This window comes from Capricornis sumatraensis, chromosome 4 (assembly GCF_032405125.1).
Source record: "Capricornis sumatraensis isolate serow.1 chromosome 4, serow.2, whole genome shotgun sequence".
In the NCBI taxonomy this organism is placed as follows: domain Eukaryota; kingdom Metazoa; phylum Chordata; class Mammalia; order Artiodactyla; family Bovidae; genus Capricornis; species Capricornis sumatraensis.
This window is the reverse complement of record NC_091072.1, coordinates 73,193,890-73,220,133: the sequence shown is the minus strand read 5'-3', so window position 1 is coordinate 73,220,133 and position 26,244 is coordinate 73,193,890. Positions and strand designations below refer to the sequence as shown.

Sequence of the window (26,244 nt, the reverse complement as noted above, 5' to 3'; positions counted from 1 at the left end):
CCTCATCCTGCCTTCATTTTCATCCATGGCTAATTTGTTACGAGGAGCATTGAAAAAAGGCTCTGGGACGTAAACCTGAGAAATCACTAGCTAGTTCCACAAGGTTTCTTTCAAAATGAACATCACAGGATTCCCGAATGTGGTCTCCCTCATGGTTACCTGGTCCACTGTTCTAGGCGTTATGGAGACCAGTCAGCCACAAAGGGTCAGACTGGAGTGAAAAAAGAGTGGAGAGTTGATGGCTAGTTGCTTAGTGTTCTCGTAGTGGGAGGAGCCTGGATTCAAGGTTCAAATTTGAGCCTCAGTTTCAGCTCCAGCCACGCACCAGCTGTGGAATACAGACCAGCTCCTTTACTTCTCTCTGCCTCAGTTTTCTTGTCTATAAAATGGGCACGGTGATTCCTGTCTCTCTCATAGGACTGTTGTGTACCTGTCAAGCACTGTCAAGGCGCTTCAGGTAAAAACAGCAAGGGAGACTGAGCCCTCCAATTCCTCTGATAGATTCTAGAGTTCACTGGAAGCTGCAGGTGTCCTAGATGACCAGGGACCCAGGACGTGGCTGCAGAGGCACTTTCCTTGAATTCGTCATTGCTGCCCCGGGTCCTTCCCCAGCTGCCTCCTCTGCTTCGGAGGTCTGTTTCTAGGACAGAAGGAGAGCTCTAGGCCCTGTCTTATGTGTTCTAATGGTCTTGTCCACCAATGTGGAGGAAAGAAATCAGGCCCAATGTTGTTGCAAGGAGTAGGAAGGTTCTGCCTTGACTTCCTTTGGATTTGAAATCCATCTTTAAGGCTGACAGGGAAGCTGCTGGTCAGGTTCTCAAACATCAGGTTTCCCCCAGATTCTGTTTCCTGAGAAGCTTGTGGGAACTCCCAAAGGGGGCGATCTGGGGCCTAAATGAAGAGCCAGTGCTGGTGGGGATCGCTGGGGTTGCAGGTGGCCATGACTGGCTTTTTGTCTTTGGATGTCAGGCAGGTACCAGATCCTGAGTTCCTGATGAGTTGATCCTAAAAGATGACACAGCAAAACAAAGGGTCAACTTAGGCCTCAGACTTCTGATAGTCCTGCTAGGGTGAATGAGATGAGGACAATAAACCAAAGGGAAGGGAAATCCAGCAAGGCACAGGGAGAATACTTCCACATTCCTTTCCTTGGATGCCAGATACTCTAATGAGATGCATTCCTGAGTTTTCACAGGAATTGGCATTCCTGTGCTGGGTGCCAATTCCCCACCTCAAGCTTTAGCATGAAGAACTGCAACACAGGAAAGCAGGACCATGGGCTAACTGAAAAATGCTTTCAGGATGAAATGAAAATGAAAACTGCCTCCAGATGGCCAGTCTCAAAGACCTGGGCCACTGCAGTCTACCCGCACTTTCTGCCTTTGATCATATTCAGACTACTCCCTTCCCTGTAGCCCCAAGGTTAGGCTCCTCTTTTCCTAAGCCCAGGATTAGGGATTGGGGTGGAGTGGGTATGGAGGCTCATCGGAGGCTGCTAGTTTGAGCCCGATCCTGTAGAAGTTACATCATTCATCCCGAGGCAGGGCAGTCTAATGGAAAGAACCCATGCTATTGAGTCAGACTTATCTGGTCCAAACCCCGGGTCTACCATTTACCTAGTGAAGGATCTTGGGTCAGACACAAACTTGCTGAGCTGCTGCTGGCCCATCTCTAGTCATGGGGACACCACCTACTTGGGAAGAGCCTCTGGAAGATTAACCAAACCAAAGTACGTGAGTGCCTTGTGCTTAGCACACAGAGGCCAGGCGGGAACCATGAATGACTCTTCATCTACTGGGGTTCACCCTAAAAATACCTGAACTATGAGCTGGCCCTAGACCATAACCCTACCTCCATCTTTATATCAACCAGAATCAGCCATCACCAAACAGTACTTAAGTCCCGTGAACCCTGCCTGTGACCAAGCTCACATTCTCCAAACTTTCTACATTGTCTGGATCCACCCCATAGTATCTCAGGAAGAAGATGCAGAAGGAAGGGAGGGGGGCAGTTGCGGCCTCAGGTTCTTGATTCTGAGGTTTTGGGACAGCTGACTCACCTGGGTGAATTCCCATTCCTCATCCTTGGGCACTTGGCTATTCTTGCCAGTGAAGTGGCAGCTCCTAAGGCCCAGAGTGCCAGCACTGGCATGTAGACACAGCTGCTTTGCGATGTTGTGGCGAAGGTCTCTCTGGGTTGTGTACTCAAAGTACTAGAACACAACACAAGAGAAGGTTCTGAGGGACAGGTGGAGAGTTTTCCCGCCACCTCCCAAAGCCAACAGCCCAGAGATACCAATCACAGATGGCCTCTTGGGGAGGAAGTGAGTGGGTGCCAAGATTTCAGTAATTCATGCACCACCATATCTGGGTTATTATACTGGAATAATAGATAATAGTTACTAAATATTTTTTCTTTAGGTAAAAATTTAACTTAGGGAATTCCCTGGCAGTCCAGGGACCTTTCACCGCAGAGGGTAAGGGTTCGATCCCTGGTCAGAGAACTAAGATCTTGCAAGCTGCGAGGCTCGACCGAAAAAAAAAATATTAACTTCGCCTCATTTAAAGCGTTATCTGTGAAATCATGTGTTTGATATGCTGGTTCTTTTTTTGTAAATAGGTTCAGTTCAGTTCAGTTCAGTTCAGTCACTCAGTCATGGCCAACTCTTTGCGACCCCATGATTGCAGCATGCCAGGCCTCCCTGTCCATCACCAACTCCCGGAGTCCACCCAAACCCATGTCCATCGAGTCGGTGATGCCATCTAACCATCTCATCCCCTGTCGTCCCTGTCTCCTCCTACCCTCAATCTTTCCCAGCATCAGGGTCTTTTCAAATGAGTCAGTTCTTTGCATGAGGTGGCCAAAGTATGGGAGTTTCAGCTTCAATATCAGTCCTTCCAATGAACACCCAGGACTGATCTCCTTTAGGATGGACTGGTTGGATCTCCTTGCAGTCCAAGGGACTCTCAAGAGTCTTCTCCAACACCACAGTTCAAAAGCATAAATTCTTCGGCACTCAGCTTTCTTTATAGAAAAAATGCTCAGCATTATGCCACCTAAAATCACTGTGCAGGCCAGTGGTACAGGAAATGGCTTCAGAATGGGTTTGTCTTCACTTGCATACGTTGGCATCCTATTCAGTGTCCCCTGACACTTTTTCCTTCCTTCAGCTCTGCTTCAGTTGCCTTTTACTTATCAAACACTGGGCCTTCAGGGTAGATTGAGGAACTGGGGCCAAAGAGGTTACTAGTTATTCCTCAGGAAAGAGCTGGACATTGTAGCACAGGGGGAAATGGGCCCTTACAGTGGATGCAGTAGGGAGTTGTTTTGGGGTCACTGATGGGTGGTAGGATCAGAGTGCTAGCTTCTGGGCAGGGGAAGCATTGAAGATAGTTGAATGTAAGGGCTTCCCTGGTGGTCCAGTGATTAAGAATACAGTTTGCAACGCAGGGGACACCGGTTCGATCTTTGATCTGGAAAGATCCCACATGCCTTGGGACAGTAAGCCCTGTGCCACAACTCCTGAGCCTGCGTTCTAGAGCCCGTGAGTCACAATTATTGAGCCCAGGTGTCACAACTATTGAAGCCTGTGCTCTGCAGTAAGAGAAGCCACTGAAACGAGAAGCCCAAGCACTGTAACTAGAGAAAGACTGTGTGCAGCAATGAAGACCCAGAACAGCCAAAAATAAATAAATTTCAAAAGTCAACTCCACAAGTTGGCCACTTAAAAAATATAATAAAGGGGCCTCCTGGAAATAGCAAAAAAAAAAAAAAAAAAATTGAGTGTAGGTGAGGGAAAGGGCTCAAAAAATTTTCACGGTCACCTTAAAACATCACTCAGCAGCTCACATCCTTCAGCAGGCTTCCTGTGATGAACAATCCTGTCCCATCCAGCCCCTCTCTACCAGCCAGCACTGCTGCTCACTCCTCTCTGGATGCCCTTGATCCACACTTAGGACCTTATCTGTGTGTATCATGCGTTTCCCCTCAGACTGGGGGCTTCCTGAGGGCAGGACTGGTATCTCCTCCTCTTTCTGGATCTCTCCTGCCCTAGTCCTCAGGAAAGGACTCCTCTGTATGGAGAAAGGGGGTGTGTGCAGAGAGGAGGTGCCCCGGGAGACAGGCCAGTCAGGGGTTGGGCTGTGTACCTGGTTGCCACCGAGGCCGTGGCAGGCGTACAGGATGAGGGGCTTTCCCCCGTTGTTGTTCTCTCCCACGTCCAGACAGTAATCCACGCCGAGGTTCTTGAGCTGCAGGATGGTGAGCAGAGACGGAGCCCAGGGGAACACAGTGAGGTGGTTTTTTGGTTTTTGTGGTATGGGGTCCATCTGGAATAAATCTGCATGGCTGCATTCCCCCTCTGTGACCTTCCTCCCCCGCTTATTAACCCAGATGCCTGGAGTGAATAGCAAATGAGGTGCAGAACCCAGGGGCTGGGCAAGGGCGGGGTGGGCAACCAGTCAGGTCTCTGGGAGAAGCCCTCAGCCTGTAGGAATGTCCTTGTGAGCAGTGGTTCTCAAACTGTGATCCCCCAACCCTCAGGATCACCTGAGGGCTGGTTAGAAATGCAAATTGTCAGGCCCCATCCCAGTCCTCCTGAATCAACACACGGTGTCTTAACAAGCCTTTCTGGTGACTGATGCAAGTGAGTGAGTGAGAACCACGGCTTACAGGTTGTTTCCTCCTTATGAAGTTTTTCAGCTAGCTCTAGAAGCCCGGGTGGCCTCCAGGTCCCCCTCCTGGATAAACGAGTGTGGAGAGTAAAAATCGATTGTTTCTCATCCAGCTATGGGCTCAGTGGTCCTGAAACTTCTCCCGGGGCTTCTGGGATGATGGGTAGGCACATTTGTTCTTAAGACTCACAGCTCCAAAGAAGGTGGGCTTCAGGTCAGGGACAAACATCTCCGGGTAAATGTTGTCCAGGAACCAGGAAAAGTTGCGACAGTTTAGTCGTTCCCTCAGCTGCAGTCGTTCCGAAATGTCACCAAAGGATTTCTGTCAATTAAGGCAGCCCCCAAAGGGTCAGTCTCACTAGTCTTGGCCTTCCTGTCTGGGCAGATGTAGCCTAGGGTTTCTGGGACCACTTTCTCCCCGAATGGGTCTCATGCTCCTTCCCAATAAGTGGGGTCCCTGGCTCAGCTCCACATCTAATCCCAACCCCCTTGCCTTGGCTTTGGGGTCCCCACCCACAGCGCTCCCCATCTCCTGTGACCTCTCAGTTTCCCTCCAGTCTTCAGTTCCTAGTTTCTCAGACCAAAGCCATTCTTCCTGTAAGAGGCTCTTCCTCCAAATCTCGTCTCCCTCCCCTTCTAAAAGATGCTGGGGCTCTCCAGACAGGGACAACAAAGCCTGCCCTTCCTCATTCTCTAGCCTCCAAAAATAGAGCCGGGGCTCTAGCTCCCAAGGCCTGAGGGGAAAAGGCACCGGGTGTCGGAGCTGAGTGGGCCTCCATCATCATGAAGCCCTGGATCAGGGTCTGCGACTATGCCCTTCTCTTCATCTGAACATCTCCTGAGCATCCTCCCCTCTCACCTCTCGGGCCATCTGTGCTGCCTGCAGATTTCTCCTGTAGAAAATCTCCTTGTAGCCATCCATCCAGACCTCAGCCAGGCGCACTTGGTTGCGAGCAATGACATTGATGCCCTTGGGGAAGGTGTGGGGGCTCTTGGTACGGAACACGTGGCCGACCACAGAGCAGGGGATAATCTCTAGCTGGCCGCCGCACTGCCACACCTGCCATAAGATGAGACGGGATGGGGTTTTCAGCAGATGGGTGGGACAACCTACCCCAAGCAACTCTGTTCCATTCCTCCATTCCCAGGGTGCCAGACCCCAGGTCCACGAAATCAGGGAAATGCCCCTCTCTCCCCCTGGAAAAAAAGACACAGACTAGGCTTCATAACCAGAGAAGGCAATGGCACCCCACTCCAGTACTCTTGCCTGGAAAATCCCATGGACGGAGGAGCCTGGTGGGCTGTGGTCCATGGGGTCGCTGAGTTGGACACGACTGACCAACTTCACTTTCACTTTTCCCTTTCATGCACTGGAGAAGGAAATGGCAACCCACTCCAGTGTTCTTGCCTGGAGAATCCCAGGGACGGGAGAGCCTGGTGGGCTGCCGTCTATGGGGTCGCACAGAGTTGGACACAACTGAAGCGACTTAGCAGCAGCAGTAGCAGGCTTCATCACAGGCCATAACTACACAATCCCTGGCTCTCTGATGTGGTTCACTTTTGATTTAAGCAAGTGGAAATTTGCAGGGTCCTGAGGGTTACCAGGGCCCACTTTGGAGAAGAGACAGATGGCCAAGTTTACATCCATCTTACCTACTCTGAGCTCTGGCGCCACCTGGCTTTTTGACCCAGAAAGGTGATTTTATCAGCTCACTCACATGTTACTGGAAACTCAGGAACTCAAGCTCCTTTAAATGAAGATGGACTTGTGACCCAATCAAAGCATCAATGCACTGTTTAAAAGCCACCATCAGGTGGTTTATGGCAATCACCTGACCTTTAGTACAGTAGCCTCCTTACAGAAAGACTGAACAGAGGTCAGAGGCTCATGAACTAGCACAGAATCAGAACCCTGGGAATTATGGTGCTAAGTTGGTGACTGTTCTCTGTCAGAGGGCTGGTTTAGAACACTCCTTCCACTTGCGTCTTGTCTTTTTTTAGGTTTTAGATTGGGAGGTATGTGTTATTAATTTTATTTATTTTTGTTTATTTATTTAATTGTAGGCTAATTACTTTACAATATTGTAGTGGTTTTGCCATACATTGACATGAATCAGCCATGGGTGTACATGTGTTCCCCATCCTGAACCTTCCTCCCACCTCCCTCCCCATCCCATCCCTCAGGGTCATCCCAGTGCACCAGCCCTGAGCACCCTGTCTCATGCATCGAACCTGGACTGGTGATCTGGTGCACACATGATAATATACATGTTTCAGTGCTATTCATACAGCAGCAACAGAAATGCACAATCATAGCCATAGTAACAGCAATGATGTCAATGAAGTGCGTATTCATGCCAGGCATTGTGATAAGCGACTTCACTGTTGTTATTCAGTCGCTCAGTCGTGTCCGACCCTCTGCAACCCCAAGGATTGCAGCACACCCAGCTTCCCTGTCCTTCACTATCTCCCATAGTTTGCTCAGACTCATGTCCATTGAGTCGACGATGCCATCCAAATGACTTCATAAGCAAGCTCATTTCCTTGTTAATTACTTTCTCCTGGTCGGAGATTTGTGTCGATTTCACCACAAGGAAGCCTTTCTTGCTAACCTAATCCTGATTTGCTTTATTCTTGGAATCTCTCAGAGTTCTGGGGTCCACCAGAATTTGGGCCATCATCTTCTCTTACAGTTATGAAGCGCATGCTGACCATAGGTGAGGGTAACTCCAAAGGCTACCAAGGCATGTGTCCTCTGACCTGGAAAGTGGAGCCTGGTTTTTCCAGAAAAAGGATAGTGACTGCTTACTGATCTGTCCCACCTTCACCCTAATTCTGTTCCCACAGACATCATGAAAGATGTCACGGATCCCCAGATGTCCAGTCCCTGTTACCCAACTATCCCTTCCCTCTGAGGGGTACTGCCCAGTCATCTCTTCCCATATGTCCAATCTGAGTCCCATGGCCCTACTGCCATGGACAGGGGGTGTGGGGGCAGAGGGAAGGTGGAGCCATGACGGGGAAGAGCCAGCCTTCTAAGCTCAGCTCCAGATATGCTGACCCTGCTGCTGCCTAAGAGACGGGGTCTTGGGCCATCCGTGCCCCGGGACGTTGTGGTTCCCCCACGAAGCCCTCATCGCTCTCACCCGGAAGGACATTTCCACGTTCTCCCCTCCCCAGATCTCCATCTGATTATCATAGGTACCGATGTACTCAAAGTAGGCCTTGGAGATGGAGAAGAGGCCACCAGCAAACGTCGGGGATCTGGAGAGACAGAGGGAAAAGCATGTGCATCTTCTGGGGGGAAGGGGGGCCGGAGCCCAGCATGGAAAGGGGCAGACTCACCGCAGATGCTTCTAAAACTCCCTCCCTCCTCCTTTCTTCTCGTCTGGGATGTGCAGCCACTAACTCATTCACTTAGCAAATGTTTATTGAGCTTTTATTCTTTGCCTTCTAGGACTGGGTCCAAGAGAGATGTAAAGATCATGACTGTCTTCTGAAAGGTACTCATGGACTTCCCTGGTAGTCCAGTGGTTAAGAATCCGCCTTGCAATGTAGGGGACATGGGTTCGATCCCTGGTCTAGGAAGATTCTATAGGCCTCAGAGAGCTAGCGTACCTAGAGCCCGTTGTTTGCAACAAGACAAGACACCACAAATGAGAAGCCTGCGCACAACAATGAAGACCCAGCACAGCCAACCGTAAGTAAGTAAATAAATAAAAATAAGAGGCACTTATTTACTCATTCAACTGGATATATTACACACAGGCTATCTGGGGTTGTCCTATGTATTAGTCATACAGAGTAAAGAGACAGATCAGTAGAGAGACAGGGTAGTAGCTGAGACAAAAGTCACCATCTTTTGCTTTTTGGCAGCAAAGTTCATAAAGCACAGTAGATGGTCATCAGAAGCTCTGTGAAAATGGTTTTGGACATAGGTGCTCCTGGAAACAGGGTAGGAAGTGAGGTGAAATTAAACTCAATTTGGACTAAACGGAGCATTTGGAGATTACAAAAAGATTCTGGCTTTCAGACAAAGGCAGGGAGGCATGGACCCACATTTAGATAAACTGACGAAACATCAAGAACTTAGATAGCACGTTGCTCACAACAGGGGCTGAGCTAAGGGTTGAAGGCAGGGGTGGGAGCTGGGGAGACAGGAGTGCACACATATCACTCACTGTTTGTCTCTGTGCCAGGCCAGGCTGGCTTGGATGGGGCTTTGCTGCCCTCAGTGGGTGGCTCCATGTGGCACAGCCAAGCAGAAACCTTCTCTGTAAGCCCAGGACCAGTCAAGGTGTTTCAGACACAGCAGGGCCTCAATCAGTACTCACTGGCTGACTAGTCAAGGCAACCACCCAGGAACCTGAAGTTGGTGTTACCCTACCGCTGTTCTCATTGCCCTGAGGTTGGCTCATGTAGCCACCTTCTGGAAGGAATTTCTGTTGGGAAACCCTCAAACTCAGGCAGGCTTTTTGTCCTTGGCTTTGGCAATGGCACCCCACTCCAGTACTCTTGCCTGGAAAATCCCATGGACGAAGGAGCCTGGTGGGCTGCAGTCCATGGGGTCGCTAAGAGTCGGACACGACGGAGCGACTTCACTTTGACTTTTCACTTTCATGCATTGGAGAAGGCAATGGCAACCCACTCCAGTGTTCTTGCCTGGAGAATCCCAGGGATGGGGGAGCCTGGTGGGCTGCCGTCTATGGGGTCCCACAGAGTCAGACACGACTGAAGCGACTTAGCAGCAGCAGTAGCAGTTGGCTCCTCCTAGGGGTTCTAAGCCAGCCCCAGGAAGGCCAAGGAAGGCTCAGAGAGTCCTGGGACCCTAGATGAGCATTTTGGAACTAACTGGCTGCTTCTTGAGGGTCTCCTGGACCTAAGCCTGTCTCTTGGCTTTTTTCTTTTTAATATTTGTTTATTTAGGCTGCACCGGGTCTTATTTGCAGCACTCAGGATCTTTAGTGTGGCATATGGGAGCTAGTTCCCTGACCAGGGATCAAACCCAGGTCCGTGCATTGGGAGCTCAGAATCTTAACCACTGGACCACCAAGGAAGTCCCTGTCTCTTGGTTTTGGGGGGTCCCCCTGACTAAGAAGCCACTGACGAATTATCTCTGAGGATAAACTACACAGGGAATGTCACTACAGACCTACAACCAATAGGCAACTTCTGAAAACTCTCTGTATTTTCAGAAAAAACTTTCTGTATTTGCCAGGGCCTGCTTCCTGAGGTCCCCTGGGTCCTCACCTCTCCTCTTAGTCTCTTGTTAACTTTGGGAGTGGAGGAAGGGAGGGTGCTGCCTGCAGGTCTCCTGGCGGGTACCAGGCAAAGTGCCTGAGGCAAGCAAGCACACCACCAGGCCATCTGGACCAGGGAGCAGACTCACTCCTCAAATACTGGAGCTTTGTCTTCCAGCTGTATGGTCCTTGGACATCGGAGCAGGGGACGTCAGTGATGGGTGGGGGCCTGGTGCCCTGTCCCTGACTGTGCTACTGTGTGCCTAGCCCCTAGCTTGGGGGGAGGGGGCTTTGTTGCTGTGCATCCCAAACAAAAGACATCTATGAATCAAGCAAAGACTCAATAGGGAGTTCCAATTTCTTTTCTCTCTCCTGTCTTCTCCTTTCCTTTCTGCCCCTTCTGCTGCTGCTTCTCTTCCTTCCAAAGGAGACAGAGCAGCTGGCTGTTCCAGACCCATGGGATTCCTTTCTGCAGCCTCTCTACTGAGGCTCTGGGCAGCATTTCTTAGGATCTAGGGACATGGAAGCAGAGAAAGCCTTCCCTCCCAACCCTGCTCACTATATCCCCAACGTCTGCTTCTCACCACCCCTGGTGTATGTTTGGTTGACCCTTCAGTTTCCTGGACAGTATAGAAAAACTGTGGTACAGATAATCCAGAAGCAATGGATACTCTAAAAGTCACTCCTCAACTCAGTCTGGTTGAGACGTCTGTGGTCTCCAACAGCACCCACAGGCAGTCTGAGAGGGAGGAGCAGGGTGGGTGTGTTGGGAGAAGGCAAACCCAGCTGGGCATCAAACAATGGATAAACTTTCAAGCACCTGCCTTCTAGCTCAGGGGCTGGCAGACTGTGGCCTGTGGGTCAAAGCTGGCCTGACTTTCTAAGGTTCTGGCATAGAATAGTTTTTACATTTTGAAAAGATTCTTTTTTGTAGCTGCACGTATGTATGTGTGTGGGTACTCAGTTGTGCTCAATTCTTTGCAACCCCATGGACTGCGGCCCGCCAGGCTCCTCTCTCCATGGGATTTTCCAGGCAAGAATACTGGAGTAGGTTGCCATTTCCTACTCCAGGGGACTGAACCTGCATTTCTTGCATCTCTTGCACCAGCAGGCAGATTCTTTACCACTGTGCCACCTGGGAAGCCTAGCCTAGCAAAACCTAAAATATCTGCTATCTGGCCCTTTCCTGAAAAAGTTCAGGACAACTGCAACACATTGCCAATTGCAGGACATTCATCTATCCTCCTTTAAGACATTCTCAGTCTTTTCAAAGATGGCCACTTGGCTGCACACATCACCCCCTCTTCTTATAATGGCTGTTTCACAATGGTCTCTACCCACTATCTCTCTGCGAGCAGCAGTCATGTCCTTTCTACCTGCAGGGAAGAAATAACGAGACAAAGTACAGAAAGCCCTGAAGCCAGGGCCTGGCACAAGGAAGGTGGAGAGTGAGAGGCAACTGTTATGGCACTAGGCAGGACAGCACCACGGTGGGGGGACGGGCTTGTGGCCAAACTGGTGGGATGGGCATTCTTGCTCCCCCAGCTTCCAGGGTGGTATAGTCTGGGGCCAACTGTTAACCACCAGGAACCTCAGTGTTCTCATCTGCAAAACAGGCTAATCATAGTACCTACCTCAAGGGGATGATGATTAAATATGCTAAGCTCTTCACACAACAGCTAATAAATGCTGACCTGAGATGGTCCGGGTCCCTGTGGCTGCAGAGGCCAGGCCGGGGGCCCACAGGGCTGTGGTACTTACTTGATGGGGTAGGTCTCATCCTTGCGCCTCTGCTTCTCTCGTGCCGGTAAAGCCTCCCAGCCAAAGGTCAGGCTCCAGTCGAAGTTGCCCCGACTCTGGGCTCGGCCCCTCTGGACAGGCTTGGAGAACTCAAAAGTGTTCAGGTCAATGGTGACGATGTTCGGGCTCACCACCACCGTCTCGTCCTCAGCGATGCGCGCCAGGAGGGGCTCCAGCCAGCCATGGAAGCACTCACCTGCAGGCCAGGGCCAGGAGACAGCAGTCAGGGTGCTGCCCCCTGGCCAGCCTGCACCCCCCGGCCAGTGGGGAGCCCCAGGAGGACAAGTGCCTGCTCCCCAGTAGTAGGCAGGAAAACACATGCATGCTCCACAGCCACAGAGAGCGGACAGAGATCTCCCAGGACCCGGCTACCCCTGCCCCTCCTCCCAGAGAGGTGGAAATGGCTTTGGAGGGGAGAACAGAGGTATCAGGGGAGTAACATGGAGGCTCCAAAGGCACAGGGAGGCCGTATAGGGCTGTCTTCAGGGTCTGCAGGCTGGCCACTCCGTTGACTCTCCCCACCCAAGTGAGGGTCTCATGCGGGGGTGCCCCTCTCCCTGGGGTCTCTGCACATCATGTTTCAGCTCTAGCTGCAGAATAATCACCCCCTGGGGATTTCTGATGAACTGCAGAGATGATTTGGCCCCTGGAGTGATGATTTTATTGGTGAGGATGGCTGGCATCCTTATCCCACTTGATAAAGGAGAAGACTGAGGCTGTTAGTGGCAGGGTCAGAACACAAATCCAGGTCTTCTGACTCCAAGTCTATAGCTTCTCAGAATATCACTGCTTTCAGGGAACACTTTTTCCCCCCTGACAACAGCAAGGGAAGTGCGTTGTTTGGGGGCAAAAAGCAGGCCTTCCTTTCCATGTGGAAAGGGCCACACGGAACAGCACCCAGAGGTAATAGCCTGTCCGTGGGGCTGAGCTCAGAATGAGGTACAGATCAGGGGAGCAAGAAGAGGAGTGTCTGGGTTCTAGAACATACTCCCAGCAACTGTGGGGTCACCACAGTTTTAGGTTTTAGTTTTAGTGGTTTTAGGGCTGTGCATGCCTCCTGATAACCATCCTGGGGAATGGGGTGAGGAAAGGGTAGAAGAATCTGGGGGAGTCCCAGGCCTGCTTTGCTCCTGGGACAGCAGAGCAGGCAGGGGCATGGGTGATGCAGGGGTCCCAGCTTTTCCTTCTGTCAGGGAGGGAAGGGGGGCAGAGCCGGGCCGGCCCCCTTTACTCACAGTGGGCATCCAGGAAGGTGAGCACCTCCGCCTGGGCCACGCTGGCTCCCAGCAGCCGGGCGGTGATCAGCCCCTTCCTCTCCTGCTGCCGCACCACCTGCACCACCTGCAGCTGCTTCACGTACCGCTCCAGGGGCTCCTTCAAGTACTCTGGAAGGCACAGAGTCATTGCCACCCGCTCAACACTTTGCCACAAACCTAATTCCCCATTGCACTTCCCAGGTGGCACGAGCGGTAAAGAACTTGCCTGCCAATGCAGGAGATGTAAGAGACATGGGTTCAATCCCTGGGTCAGGAAGACCCCCTGGAGGAGAGCACGGCAACCCACTCCAGTATTCTTGCCTGGAGAATCCCATGGACAGAGAAGCCTGGCAGGCTACAGTCCATAGGGTCGCACAGAATCGGACACAACAGAAGCGACTTGGTGGTGGTTTAGTCGCTAAGTCGTGTCCCACTCTTGCAGCCCCATGGACTGCAGCCTGCCAGGCTCCTCTGTCCATGGGATTCTCCAGGCAAGAATACTGGAGTGGGTTGCCATGCTCTCCTCCGGGGGATCTTCCCGACCCAGAAATTGAACTGGGTCTCCTGCACTGCAGGCAGATTCTTTATTAACTGAGCTACAAGGGAAGCATACGCAATCTTCCGTGGACACCAGGTCCGGGCACCATCTCCAGCAGGCCTGCATTCTAATCCTCTCTCACACCTACTGTGCTGAGCAACTTCACCGAAGCCCAAGGTGGGGGTCGGAAGGTGGAGGAGGTGCCCACAGCACATGGCCACCTTGCCAGGACACTCCACTGGCTCCGCAGTGCCCACCCTGTGTCTGTATACCGGGGCGACTTCTCTGATGTCGGAGACAGGACCTCACAGCTGTGTTTCTTTGGTTTCAAATCAAGTATAAACTTCTGATGACGGCTCTCGGATGCCTCTCTTAGCCTCAGCTCCCTCTCAGCTCCCAATTTACAGAGCTGTGTCTCAGGCCTCCCCTCCTTTCCACACTCGGGGTTTGGCAGTCATTTCTCTGTGTCTGAGTCTCTGTCTCCCAGGCTCTTCAGAGCACGTCTGACAAGTGGAGCGTGCACAAGTGTTCATTTCTGGCTTCTGGGGCAGCAGCAAGAAGTCTTCCTCTAATCCTCTTTATTACCTCCTCTGCACGTGGAATTCTTTAGGAAGATGAAATGATGCAGAACAGCTTTTAAATTAAATTTAAAAGCCAGGTACCCAGGGCCTGCATAGTCAGGCACAGCAGTGAGCCTGTCTGCCCAGGGAGCGGGCAACTGCAGGGTAGGTGATGAAAGAACCGCCAGAGGTGGCGCAGGGCTGGGGGAGACTGCAGGAGGGGCCAACGCCCGAATTGGAGAGGGGGTGTGGAAAGCTCTTTGAAGGGCGGGGTATCTGATGAGATCTCTAGTTCATTCTGAGAGGGGGCTCACTTCAGGACCCTTGTTAATCAATCAGAAACCCTCAGAGCATTAAAAATAGCCCTAGGGACTTCCTTGGTGGTCCAGTGGCTAAGACTCTGCACTCCCAATGCAGGGAGCCCAGGTTCAACTCCTGGGCAGGGAACTAGACCCCACACGCTGCAAGAAGATCGATCGTGTGTGCCACAACTAAGACCCCAGGCAGCCAAATAAACAAATAATAAAAAACAAAACAAAATACACTTACTCAAGATTTAAAATACATACACAGTTTTTAAAAAATAACCCTATTCTGAAGCAATCCATCTGGGAACATAGTCCAAATCGTAGTGATGATTCATTAACCGCTGTCTTGGTTTATCTGTGCAGCTGCTCTGTTCCCCACTGTGCAGGATGGAAGGCCTGTGGTTTCAGACGTGGTGGTGTGGGGCAGCAGTGAAGGCTGACTGTGTCCTTTCTCTCTTGAGGGGTGTGGGGTCAGCCCAGTGCTTAGGCCTTGCTCCCACCGTCATATCATACAAACTGGGGGCTGTTTTTGTGCAGGTGCAATTGATCTCTCCCTCTCTGCTTCTTAGTTTTGGCCGTGCCATGTGGCATGCGGGATCTTGGTTCTCTGACCAGGGACTGAACGAGGAGTGGAAGCATGAAGTCTTAACCACTGGACCACCTGGGAAGTCCCTCTCTCTACTTTGAAACACACTCACACACACACACACATACACACACACACACACACTGTGTCCAAATACTGGTGCACCTACTACATGCCAGTCATGGGACTAGATGCTTCCATGCTGACTTTCTTAGTTAATCTTCTCTGAAAATTAAAGAGCTTCCCATGGAGCTCAGTGGTAAAGAATTCGCCTGCCAACGCAGGAGCCCCAGGAGACGCAGGTTTGACCCCTGGGTTGGGAAGCTCCCCTGGAGAAGGAAATGACAACTCACTCCGGTATTTGTGCCTGGAGAATCCCCATGGACAGAGAAGCCTGCTGGGCTACAGTCCACGGGGTCACCAAGAGTCCGACATGACTGAGCGACTGAGCACCCACGTGAAGATTAAAATGCTACGAAATAGGAAGTGTTGTCTCTGGGGTTTATGAGTCAAAATTAGCCTCATTTGGCAGCTTCAGCCCAGCACTCACTTAGGGTATACCTGTGAACACACTGCCAGGTGCCAGCCACTGTCCCGGGCAGGGCGGGGCCAGGTCTGGGTCCTGCCTGCTCAGAGCTCCTAGGCTCATCCTTCAAGCACAGGCCCCAGCGTGGGCTCTAACAGGGAGGTGGGAGGAACTCTGCGCAGGAGCCTTGCCTTCTCAGCGTGGCTGACATTTCCCCTGATAACAGAACTGTGCTCACAGGAAGTTCATGGTGATAGAGAGAACCAGGAGACAGAACATCAGAGGAAGCGGATTTTGTGGTAAGGGCCCGCCACGCACTGAGCTGTGAATGTCAGGGGCACCTGAGCTCTACAGAGCCCTTCTCCCAGCCCTTCTCTCCAATCCCAGCAGCTAGGCGGGACCTGGGAATTCGGGTCTTGAGCTTCAGGCTCTCTGAAGGGGATGAGACAACACCCCTGAGTAATGCCCCTTGTTGGACCCACTGGACAGACACCCCAGACCGGAGTGCAGCAGAGCTGAGCATGGAGACACAGATGGGCCCATCTAGTCTTATGTTCCCCAGGTGAGAGCCTCCTCATTTAGGTTCATTCCTCACAATCAGAGTCTACAAGACTCCTGTGACCTCCCCTACACCTGTCTTACTCAATCCCATGTGCAGAATACCATCTATATGCAGATACCCCTGGGCCTTTTTTCCTGGCCTTAAATCTTCACTTGGATGTCTAACAAACCACAAAACTGGATTTCTCTGGCAGTCCAGCGGTTAAGACTCCGCGTTTCCACTGAAGGGCGCACAGGTTTGATCCCTGGTTGGGGAAGATACTGCATGCCTCATGGCCAAATAAATTAAACAAAACAAAACAAAACCCCCCACAAACCTAACACACCTGAAGTGGAACCCCAGATTTCTTCCCCACCTGCCCTCCCAGCCTCCCCTGTGTACCATTATCCCAACAGCTGCTCTAACCTAGGAACTGTGCTAAACTCTCCCCCTCTTCCCACTCCCCACAGTCCATCAGCAAGTAAGGCCAGTTTTCCATTTCCATTGCACCTCCGCAATAATGTCTTAACTTATCTCCTGACCTCTATTCTATACCACTCCCCTTCCCAATCTACTCTTTCTTGTTTTTTTCAATTTTGATTTTTTTGTTCATTAAGGATTTTTTTTTTTTTTGGCATCAGTCTTTGTTTTCATTTATTTTTTGGCCATGCTGCGAGGCATGTGGTATCTTAGTTCCCCAGTCAGGGGTTGAACCTATGCCTCCTGCAGTGGAAGCACATAGTCTTAACCTCTGGACCACCAGGGAAATGCCCCCAGTCTCCTCTTGACACAGTACCCACAGTGAATTCTCTCTTAAAACTACAACTCAGTTCACGTCACTATAATGGTTTAAAATTTCACTTAAAAAACTGAATCCAAGACTTCACTGGTGATTCAGTGGTAAAGAAACCATCTGCCAATGCAGGAGAGGCAAGTTCAATCCCTGATCCCAGAAGATCCCATATGCCTTGAAGCAACTAAGCCCATGGGCCACAACTACTGAGCCTGTGCTTTAGACCCTGGGAACTGCAACTACTGAGCCCATGCGCTGCAGCTACTGGAGCCTGAGGCCCTAGAGCCTGTGCTCTGCAGCAGGAGGAGCCACGGCAGTGAGAAGCCTGTGCACCACAGCCAGAGAATGTGGCCTCCTACACCCCACAAGCAGAGAAAAGCACAGCCATAAAAAAAAAGATCCCAGGGACTTCCCTGGTGGTCCAGTGGTTGAGACTCCATCTCCCAATGCAGGGGTCATGGGTTCAATCCCTGGTCGGGGAACTAAGGTCCCACATGCTTCAGGGTGCCACCAAAAATTAAAAAAAAAAAAAAATCTAAACAGTATGATAGCTCCTCAAAAAATTAAGCCAAGAACTACCATATGATACAGCAATTCCATTTCTGGGTATTTAATAAAATAACAGAGATCAGGAATTCAAACAAATATTGGTACACCCATGTGGATAGCAATATTTTGGCTATTATTCACAATAGCCAAAAATGTGGCAACAATCCAAATCTCCATGGGTGAACAAATGAATAAAAAATGTGAACGATACTAACAATGACATGCATGTGTGCTCTGTGCGTGCTCAGCCACTTTAGTTCGGTCTGACTCTTTGAGACCCCATGGACTGTAGCCCACCAGGCTCCTCTGTCCATAGGATTCTCCAGGCAAGAATGCCAGAGTGGATCTGTCGTGCCCTTTCCCAGTCTTAAAAAGGAAGCAAATTCTGACACATCACAACATGGATGAACCTTGAAGATGTTATGCTTAGTGAAATAAGCCAGGCACCGGAGGTCACAAACTGCATGATTCCACTTATACAAGATATCGAGAGTAGTCAAATTCCTAGACTGAAAGTGGAATGCGGGTTGCCAAGGGCTGGGGTGCTGGGAATAGGGAGTTATTGTTTAATGGGCGCAGAGTTTCAGTTTGGGAAGATGAAAGAGTTCTGGCGATGGTTTTACAACAATGACAATGTATTTAATGCCACTGAATGGCACACTTAAAAATGGTGACGATGGTAAATTTTATGTATATTTTACCACACACCCCCTAAAAATCGAAACACTGACTACTGCTTGCAAAGGTCCTGTGATTCAGCTCTGCTCACCTCTGTAAACTCAGTTCGCACCAGTGCTGTTTCTGCCTCGTTGCTCACATCTCGGCAGTCATCCTGCTCTTATTTCTGCTCAGCTCTCGTCCCTGGTAAGCGTCTGAATTCCTCCCCCTTATTTAGTGAAAACCCACATGAGGGCAGCATAAGTTCCCTGCCTCAGCCTCCCCACCTGGGGCAGAGCAGGGCTTTGGACAAGGGAGGCCCTGTTGGGAGCACGGTGGATTGACAGGCTTGGAAAGGCCAGTTTTTGGGAGCTCGTGAAACATGCCAGATCAAGGGTGGGCCTCAGGTGCTGACCTGGCCATGCAGGAGGGAAGCCTTTGCCTGGGAAAGGACTGTGAGGTAGGACTGAGCCAGGTCTTCAGCCTGGCTCCAGACCTCTTTCTGATACCTGCCCCCCAATATCAAATGCCTGTACACTTGTGCTCAAACCATGCTGCTGGGCACCTGGACAGGAGGACAGAGAGCCTGGACATTGAATTTCAGCACAGACACAGCCCTCGTGTGTGTAATGAGAGCCAGTTAATCTGATCAAACAGTCAGTTGTGTGGCGAACTTTATCCCGCTATGGCTGCAGAGGTTACTGTGGTTCTGAGGATATTTTTCTTTCTTTGCTGAAAGTCTCTCTAAAGTCTCAAAGCCCTCAACGTATGGTGGTTTATCCTGGGGTCCACAAACTCCCTGAATCACATGCACAAATGTGGGTGTGTGCACCCTTGTGGGAGCTGTGCGCTATTCTAGGGAGTGCCTGCGTCCTTAGTCGCTTCAGTCGTGTCTGACTCTTTGGGACCCCATGGACTGCAGCCCTTCAGGCCCCACTATTCATGGGATTAACCAGGCAAGAATACTGGAGTTGGTTGCCATGACCCCCTCCAGAGGATTTTCCCAACCCAGGGACCAAACCTGCGTCCCCTGTGACTCTTGCATGGCAGGAAGTTCCTTACCTGCTGAGCCACCTGGGAAGCCCTCTAGAGAGAAGGGCATAGCTTTTAACAGACTGTCAAAGGAGGCCAGGACCCAAGAAAATAAGAACGGCTGGTTCTGGTTTTTCAGACAGGTGAATCTGAGATGCTGGACTCGACTCTATGAGACAGTCCAGGGCAAGAAGGGAGAGGCCACCAGAAGGAATGGGAATATGTCTGGTGGCCTGAGAGGGGCAGGCTGTTTGGAGCAGCTACTGCCAAGTCCCCCTAATAGGCACAGGCCACTCTGCCTCTTTGAAACTGCCCATGCCAGCCTGGTACTATGTTGTTGGCTGGCCTGGTCCAAGGAGTCACCCAGCTGGGCAGTGTGCCTTTTACTTAAACAATTCTGAGTGACAAGCTGAGATAGTTTAGAAAACTCCACCACATGTGATTTAAGGCAAGAAACTTCTGAAGGATGGGCCACTCAGGGTCATGGGAATAAGGGTTACAAGACAGCAGTTTGAGCTGAAGGGCAACAGATACACTGGTTCCCGTTCCTTACAACAATTCTACTGCTCCTAAGATTCCCCAGAGGCCACTCCCAAGTTCCAACCCTCTCTGCCAGACTCTCTGCCCCTCCCTTTCCACAAGCTCATCTCTCTGCTCCCTGTCCACCAGACCCTTTCACGCATCTCTGATACTTGTCTGCCCTTCCCAGGAAAGTGGGAGCTTCCAGAGGAAATCGGCTCACAGAGCCATACTCAGTGCCTCCTCCCTCTGTCCTCCCTGGCTCTAGTCCTCTTTCCCGGGGTGAAGGAGGGGGTTTGGGGAAGGAAAGGGTGCATCAGCAGCTGGGCTGCTGGAGGAACGCCTATGGTTCCTGCCCTCAATATGGGAGCATGGGCACAGGAAGCCAAACTGGGAGAGCCCAGACCCCACTTGCCACCTGGGAGGAAGGCGCGACTCCTAGAGGACCCCAGTCTACTGCTGCAGGGGTCCTACAGTGCTTTTCTAGTTCTGGCCCTGGCATCCCATGCTTGAGCGACTGTAAGGACTTCCTCTCTGGACTCAGGTCCTCTGCTTCTTTTCCTGACAATCACCCTCCCCAAAGCTGCCAGCTTTCTGAGACGAGGTCACTCTCCAGCTTAAGCACCTTCAATGATTCATTTTCTTCCCCCCAAATAAATACTTTTAGCACGGTGTGGATTTCATTCAGGCTTCCCAGGAGGCACTAGTGGTAAAGAACCTGCCTGCCAATGCCAGAAACATAAGAGACACAGGTTCAATCCCTGCGTTGGGAAGATCCCCTGGAGGAGGGCATGGCAACCCACTCCAGTATTCTTGCCTGGAGAATCCCATGGACAGAGGAGCCTGGCAGGCCACAGTCCATGAGGTTGCAAAGAGTTGGACATGACTGAAGCGACTTAGCATGCATGCAAGGATTTCATTCAACATCTTTTCCGCATCATTTCCTACAGCACAAATACCAATGTCTCTCGAGCTCGGCTGATGCTGTTTTCTCTTCTGGGGCTGCCCTGAAACACCTCTTCTCTCCCTGGACACTTGGGCTTTCAGGTGAAGCTCTAATCCAATGTGGACATCTCAGCGAGGCCACACAGAAATAACATCTCCCACAGTGCACTGCTCCCATACAAAGAATAAAATGAGCTCAAAATTGTCCAAGCCAGGCTTCAGCAGTACGTGAACCGTGAACTTCCAGAGGTTCAAGCTGGTTTTAGAAAAGGCAGAGGAACCAGACATAAAATTGCCAACATCCGCTGGATCATCTAAAAAGCAAGAGACTTCTAGAAGAACATCTATTTCTGCTTTATTGACTATGCCAAAGCTTTTGACTGTGTGGATCACAATAAACTGGAAAATTCTGAAAGAGATGGGAATACCAGACCACCTGACCTGCCTCTTGAGAAACCTATATGCAGGTCAGGAAGCAACAGTTAGAACTGGACATGGAACAACAGACTGGTTCCAAATAGGAAAAGGAGTACGTCAAGGCTGTATATTGTCACCCTGCTTATTTAACTTCTATGCAGAGTACATCATGAGAGATGCTGGGCTGGAAGAAGCACAAGCTGGAATCAAGATTGCTGGGAGAAATGTCAATAACCTCAGATATTCAGATGACACCATCCTTATGGCAGAAAGTGAAGAGGAAATAAAAAGCCTCTTGATGAAAGTGAAAGAGGAGAGTGAAAAAGTTGGCTTAAAGCTCAACATTCAGAAAACGAAGATCATGGCATCTGGTCCCATTCTTCATGGGAAATAGATGGGGAAAGAGTGGAAACAGTGTCAGACTTTGTTTTGGGGGGCTCCAAAATCACTGTAGATGGTGACTGCAGCCATGAAATTAAAAGACATTTACTCTTTGGAAGGAAAGTTATGACCAACCTAGATAGCATATTCAAAACCAGAGACATTACTTTGCCAACAAAGGTCCATCTAGTCAAGGCTATGGTTTTTCCAGTGGTCATATATGGATGTGAGAGTTGGCTGTGAAGAAAGCTGAGCGCCGAGGATGCTTTTGAACTGTGGTGTTGGAGAAGACTTTTGAGAGTCCCTTGGACTGCAAGGAGATCCAACCAGTCCATTCTGAAGGAGATCAGTCCTGGGTGTTCTTTGGAAGGAATGATGCCAAAGCTGAAATTCCAGTACTTTGGCCACCTCATGCAAAGAGTTGACTCATTGGAGAAGACTCTGATGCTGGGAGGGATTGGGGGCAGGAGGAGAAGGGGACGACAGAGGATGAGATGGCTGGAAGCCATCACCGACTTGATGGACGTGAGTCTGAGTGAACTCTGGGAGATGGTGATGGACAGGGAGGCCTGGTGTGCTGTGATTCATGGGGTCACAGAATCGGACACGACTGAGCGACTGAACTGAACTGAATGCCTATGGAGCTCTTACTGGAAACTAAGTACTCCACAGCACACGAACGATCTCATTTACCATCTATCTCTGATCGCTTCTCCACCTTGCAAGGGAGTCAATTATCTTCATTTTTAGAAGAAGGGACTGAAGGACTTCCACGGTGGTCCGGTGGTTAAGACTCCACACTCCAAATGCAGGGTCCTAGGTGTGATCCCTGATCAGGAACTAGATCCCACATGCTGCAACTAAAGATCTGCTCACCAGCTCAACTAAGAGCTGGCACAGGCAAATGAATAAATATTTGAAAAAACAAAAACAATGTGAGGATGGAAGTTCAGAGAGGCTAAGTATCTTGCCCAAGGTCACAGAGCTAGGAAAAGTCAGAGCTAGGATTTGAGCTCCTGGGTGTTGGAGTCTCAAGTCTGTGTCCTCTCATGCCCGCTAGGGTGTGTTCCAGGTCACACCACCACGGCTGGTGCTGTAAGCAGTCATCTGACTATGAGGGCTGTTAGCCTACTTGGGATGAGATCTGTCTAATTTGTCATTTGTCATGTCATCTCCTACGCCTGAGGCAGCACCAGGCACAAATAACTCAGCAGATATTTGTGAAAATGCTTTGAACTGTGGAAGTTTGGTGAGCAAACTCACTTGCCTATTACCAACTACAACGAAGGCTTCTGAGATGGAGTCTTCAAGAGCAAAAGAACGGTCCAGTAGGTGGGAAACAGAGGGGAGGGCCCGTCCCCACCATCTGCATTTCTGAATTGGGGTTGGGCTTGGCAGCTCTAAGGGAAGCCTTGAGGCCAGAACAGCTAAGCTTTTGGAACTTTAGGGGTCAAATGCAAATCAAGTTCAGGAATGTGGCCTACTCGCCCCCTAGCACCGACCTGCCTTCTTCCTGTTCCTGACCTTTATGATGAGCTGGGATCACAAGCCACAAGGCAGTGTCTGCTCCCTTGGGAGCACCGGTAGGCCCTCTTTCCCAGAGTACCAGGGGAGACCCCAGGCCCCTCCGCAGGGGCCTCCTAGCCTCACCGTCCGTGCTGGCATCATCTACCAGAATGATCTCCTTCAGCAGGATGGCAGGGGTGGTGTGCAGGACGCTGTACACCGTCCGCAGCAGTGTGGACCAGGCCTCATTGTGGAACACAATGATGACGCTGGTGGCAGGCAGCGGGGGGCAGCGCCGGAACTTCTGGTCGACACACCTGCAAGGACGACAGTGCAGATACAGTTCTCCGGGTGCCCGGTAGTTCCGGGGGCGGGGAGGGCTCTGTCCACAGATTCCTATAAGCATTCTCTGCTCCTCGGAAACCCCAGCCTACATTCCCCTTTGGAGCTGGGAATAGCGGCATGCTTCCCCCAGCTTATCCACTATTTGCCACCTACTCTAAGCCTCTGCACAGGTGCTAAGCAACCTACTCCAAAACCTGTCTCTCAGGACTTCCCTGGTGGTCCGGTGGCTGAGACTCTGCACTCCCAGCGCAGGGGGCTTGGGCTCGATCCCTTGTCGGGGAACTAGATTGCACATGCTGCAGCTACGAGTTTGCATGCCATAACTGAGATATCCCTCTTGCCACAACTAAGATCAAAGATCCTGTGTGTAGCGACTAAGACCCAGCATGGCAAAAAACAGACGGTCCCCCCCAAAAAAACCCAAAGCCTACTTCCCCCACCTGAGGTCCCAGAGGGAAAGTAACAAAGGGCAACTCTGACATCTGGAAAAAGTGACTACAAATTCCATATTCAGTGAGAGGGAAAGAAAGGCTTTACTCTTTACAATGAACGGTTCCACTGGAACCCATTTCCTCATGCATTCCCTGTAATCCGATACTATTATCACAAGCACTTTGCTGGGACTTTTCTCTATCCTCATCCACTCCAACCACTCTGGGGCACTAGGCGGCACTGCCTCCCTCCCCGACACACCATCTCAGGTTGGGGTGGGAATGTGTCAATGCTGGAGCTCAAGGAACTGTGCGGCCTAAATCATTCTTTCTTTCTTTTAAAATAGTACTTATTTATTTATTTGGCTGCACTGGGTCTAAGGTGCAACATACAGGATCTTTAATCTTAGTTGCAGAATATGGGATCTAGTTCCCTGACCAGGGATTGAACCCGGTCCCCCTACATTGGGAGTGGGGAGTCTCAGCCACTAGACTGCCAGGGAAGTCTCTCAAGGCCCTTTTTAAACTCCCTCTGCTGGTCAGAGAGATTTCTCAGGGGCCCTCCAGAGAAGACTCCCAGACTTCCTCCACTGGCTGGCCTCAGGCCCACTGCCCTTCCCTGTGAGGAGTCCTGCTAACTCAGGGTGGCTCCACGTTCTAGGCCTCTAATACTTGGTCCAAGTCTGAGGAACTCCGGGTTCATAGCCCTAAAGAATCATGAACCTGAGAATGCAAAGTGCCATGTGTGGGGATGAATGCTCAGTCGCACCCTCGTCATTGAGACCCCGTGGACTGCAGCCCACCTCTGTTGATGGGATTCTCCAGGGAAGAATACTGGAGTGTGTTTCCATTTCCTGCTCCAGCAGATCTTCCTGACCCACGGATGGAACCCAGGCCTCCTGCATCTCTTGCGTTGCAGGCAGATCCTTTGTGGCTGAGCCACTGGGGAAGTCCCTAACTGCCATGTGAGAAAAGGCCAAAAACGGTATTCCTCTTGAGTTGGGAATGACAACGTCTAGACGAGAAAGACACAAACCTTTGATGGGAGGCCAGTAAGAACACAGACTAAAGGGGCTTCAGCTCAAAGATCTAAGAGCTGGTTCACTGCCCAGGACTGAAAGTACAAACAGGTTCAAATAATTGGTCGGAATGAGTTCATGGCCCTATGAGTCTTCACTGAAAGAAACCAGGAGGTGAGCAGCAATCCTGACCACCAGGGCTGCTTTCGGGAAATGTCCTTTGTTAGGAGCTCAGCAGCAGAGTCCTGCAGTCTCCAGCTTCTTAGCAGAGGGCAAAGCCCCCGAGTCTGTGGGCTGCAGTCAGGCACTCCTATTCACCCCTTGGCCTGCTGTGGTTCCCGTCAGGAGTTCCTTTTTCTGGATCCCGTTACCTTCACAATTGTTTTTCACTCTCACAGGTCTCCCTGAGACTCTGGCCTGACCATGATGCCCTTGAATCCCAACCCCTGGGATAACGACAGTGGCTCAGGAAAAGAAATGAAGGCTTAGAGGAAACCCTTGCCCACATTCTAAAATCCCTGTCAGGGGCATCCCTGGTGGTCCAGTGGTTAAGAATTTACCTTCCAATGCAGGGGATGCAGGTTTGATCCCTGGTTGGGGAACTAAGATCCCACATGCCTTGGGGCAACCAAGCCTGTATGCAACAACAGCTGAGCTGGAGCGCCGCAACAAAGACCCGACGCAGCCAAATAAATAAATAAATACTGATATAAAATAAAGTCCATGTCAGCCCTTTACACTGGCTGTGGACATACCAGCACGCCCTTGGCAGAACCCTGGCCTCACCCCGGGATGCAGTGCTACTTACTCAGGGGGTCGGGTGTCCGGCCCCAGGGCCCTCTGCAGGGAGATGCGGTCACTGGCAAAGGCATTGAAGCAGTGCTTCTTATAGCCCTCTTCCTTTTCCTGGGTCTCCTGGGGCGTCCACTCTTTCTTCTGAAATGCTTTCCCATCTGCCCCGGGGCCATTGGGGTCCTGTGGCGGCCGTTCCCAGAATGGCTTCAGCTCAGCTGGGGTGTAGAAACCTGGGAGGCAGGACTGGTTGGTGGAGGCCAATGTCTGCTGGGGCTCCGGAGCCCTGATCTGGAACTTGGGCATCGAGTCCCTGAGGTTGTGCACGGCCCCCAGCATGAGGTCCAGGACGTGGTCCTTCTGGCTCACCAAGGACCTCAGCCATGGCTTCTCTGTGGCCTGCTCCCTGCCGCTTACGTCCCTCTGCAGGATGAAGAGAAAGAGCACAAAGGCGCTGCCCACCATGACCAGGCGCACGGCCATGTGGCGTCTGCGGAGTAGCCTCATCCTCTGGAACCGACGGGGACCCCGGCTGAGTCAGCTCTGACTGCTGCGCCTGGCCCTGGAAACAGCTCGAGGTGTCGTGGTGGCCACACCCTGGGGCCTCGGCCTGAGAAGGGGGGATGAGAGAGAGAAATGAGCCAAGGCAGGTGGAGGAAGGGAGTCAGGGGATTTGCGGGTTCTTGTCCAGGCTCTGCTCCTGAATGGTGACATCACCTTAGTCCAGTCACGTTACTTGTCTGCACCTAAACTGTCTCCATCCAGATAATAAGGAAAATGGACCCTGTTTCTCTTCTGCCCTAAGATTCTGACATTCATGGACCTAGAAA

At 51.1% G+C, this 26,244-nt stretch overlaps 1 protein-coding gene and 1 non-coding gene across 2 annotated transcripts; one reads left to right on the top strand and one right to left on the bottom strand.

The window, feature by feature from the left end:
- Nucleotides 1–891: 891 nt before the first annotated feature.
- Nucleotides 892–25,921, bottom strand: GALNT6 (polypeptide N-acetylgalactosaminyltransferase 6). The gene is made up of 10 exons (XM_068971322.1): nucleotides 25,431–25,921; nucleotides 22,972–23,144; nucleotides 12,949–13,098; nucleotides 11,675–11,909; nucleotides 7,820–7,937; nucleotides 5,533–5,733; nucleotides 4,864–4,995; nucleotides 4,149–4,250; nucleotides 2,060–2,212; nucleotides 892–1,005 (listed from the first exon to the last, which is right to left on the bottom strand). Exons 1-10 carry the CDS (start codon nucleotides 25,919–25,921, stop codon nucleotides 892–894), a joined length of 1,869 nt encoding a protein of 622 aa, XP_068827423.1.
- TRNAG-CCC (transfer RNA glycine (anticodon CCC)) lies at nucleotides 14,442–14,514 on the top strand. The gene has a single exon. It is a non-coding gene; the product is annotated as a tRNA-Gly (tRNA).
- Nucleotides 25,922–26,244: the final 323 nt, after the last annotated feature.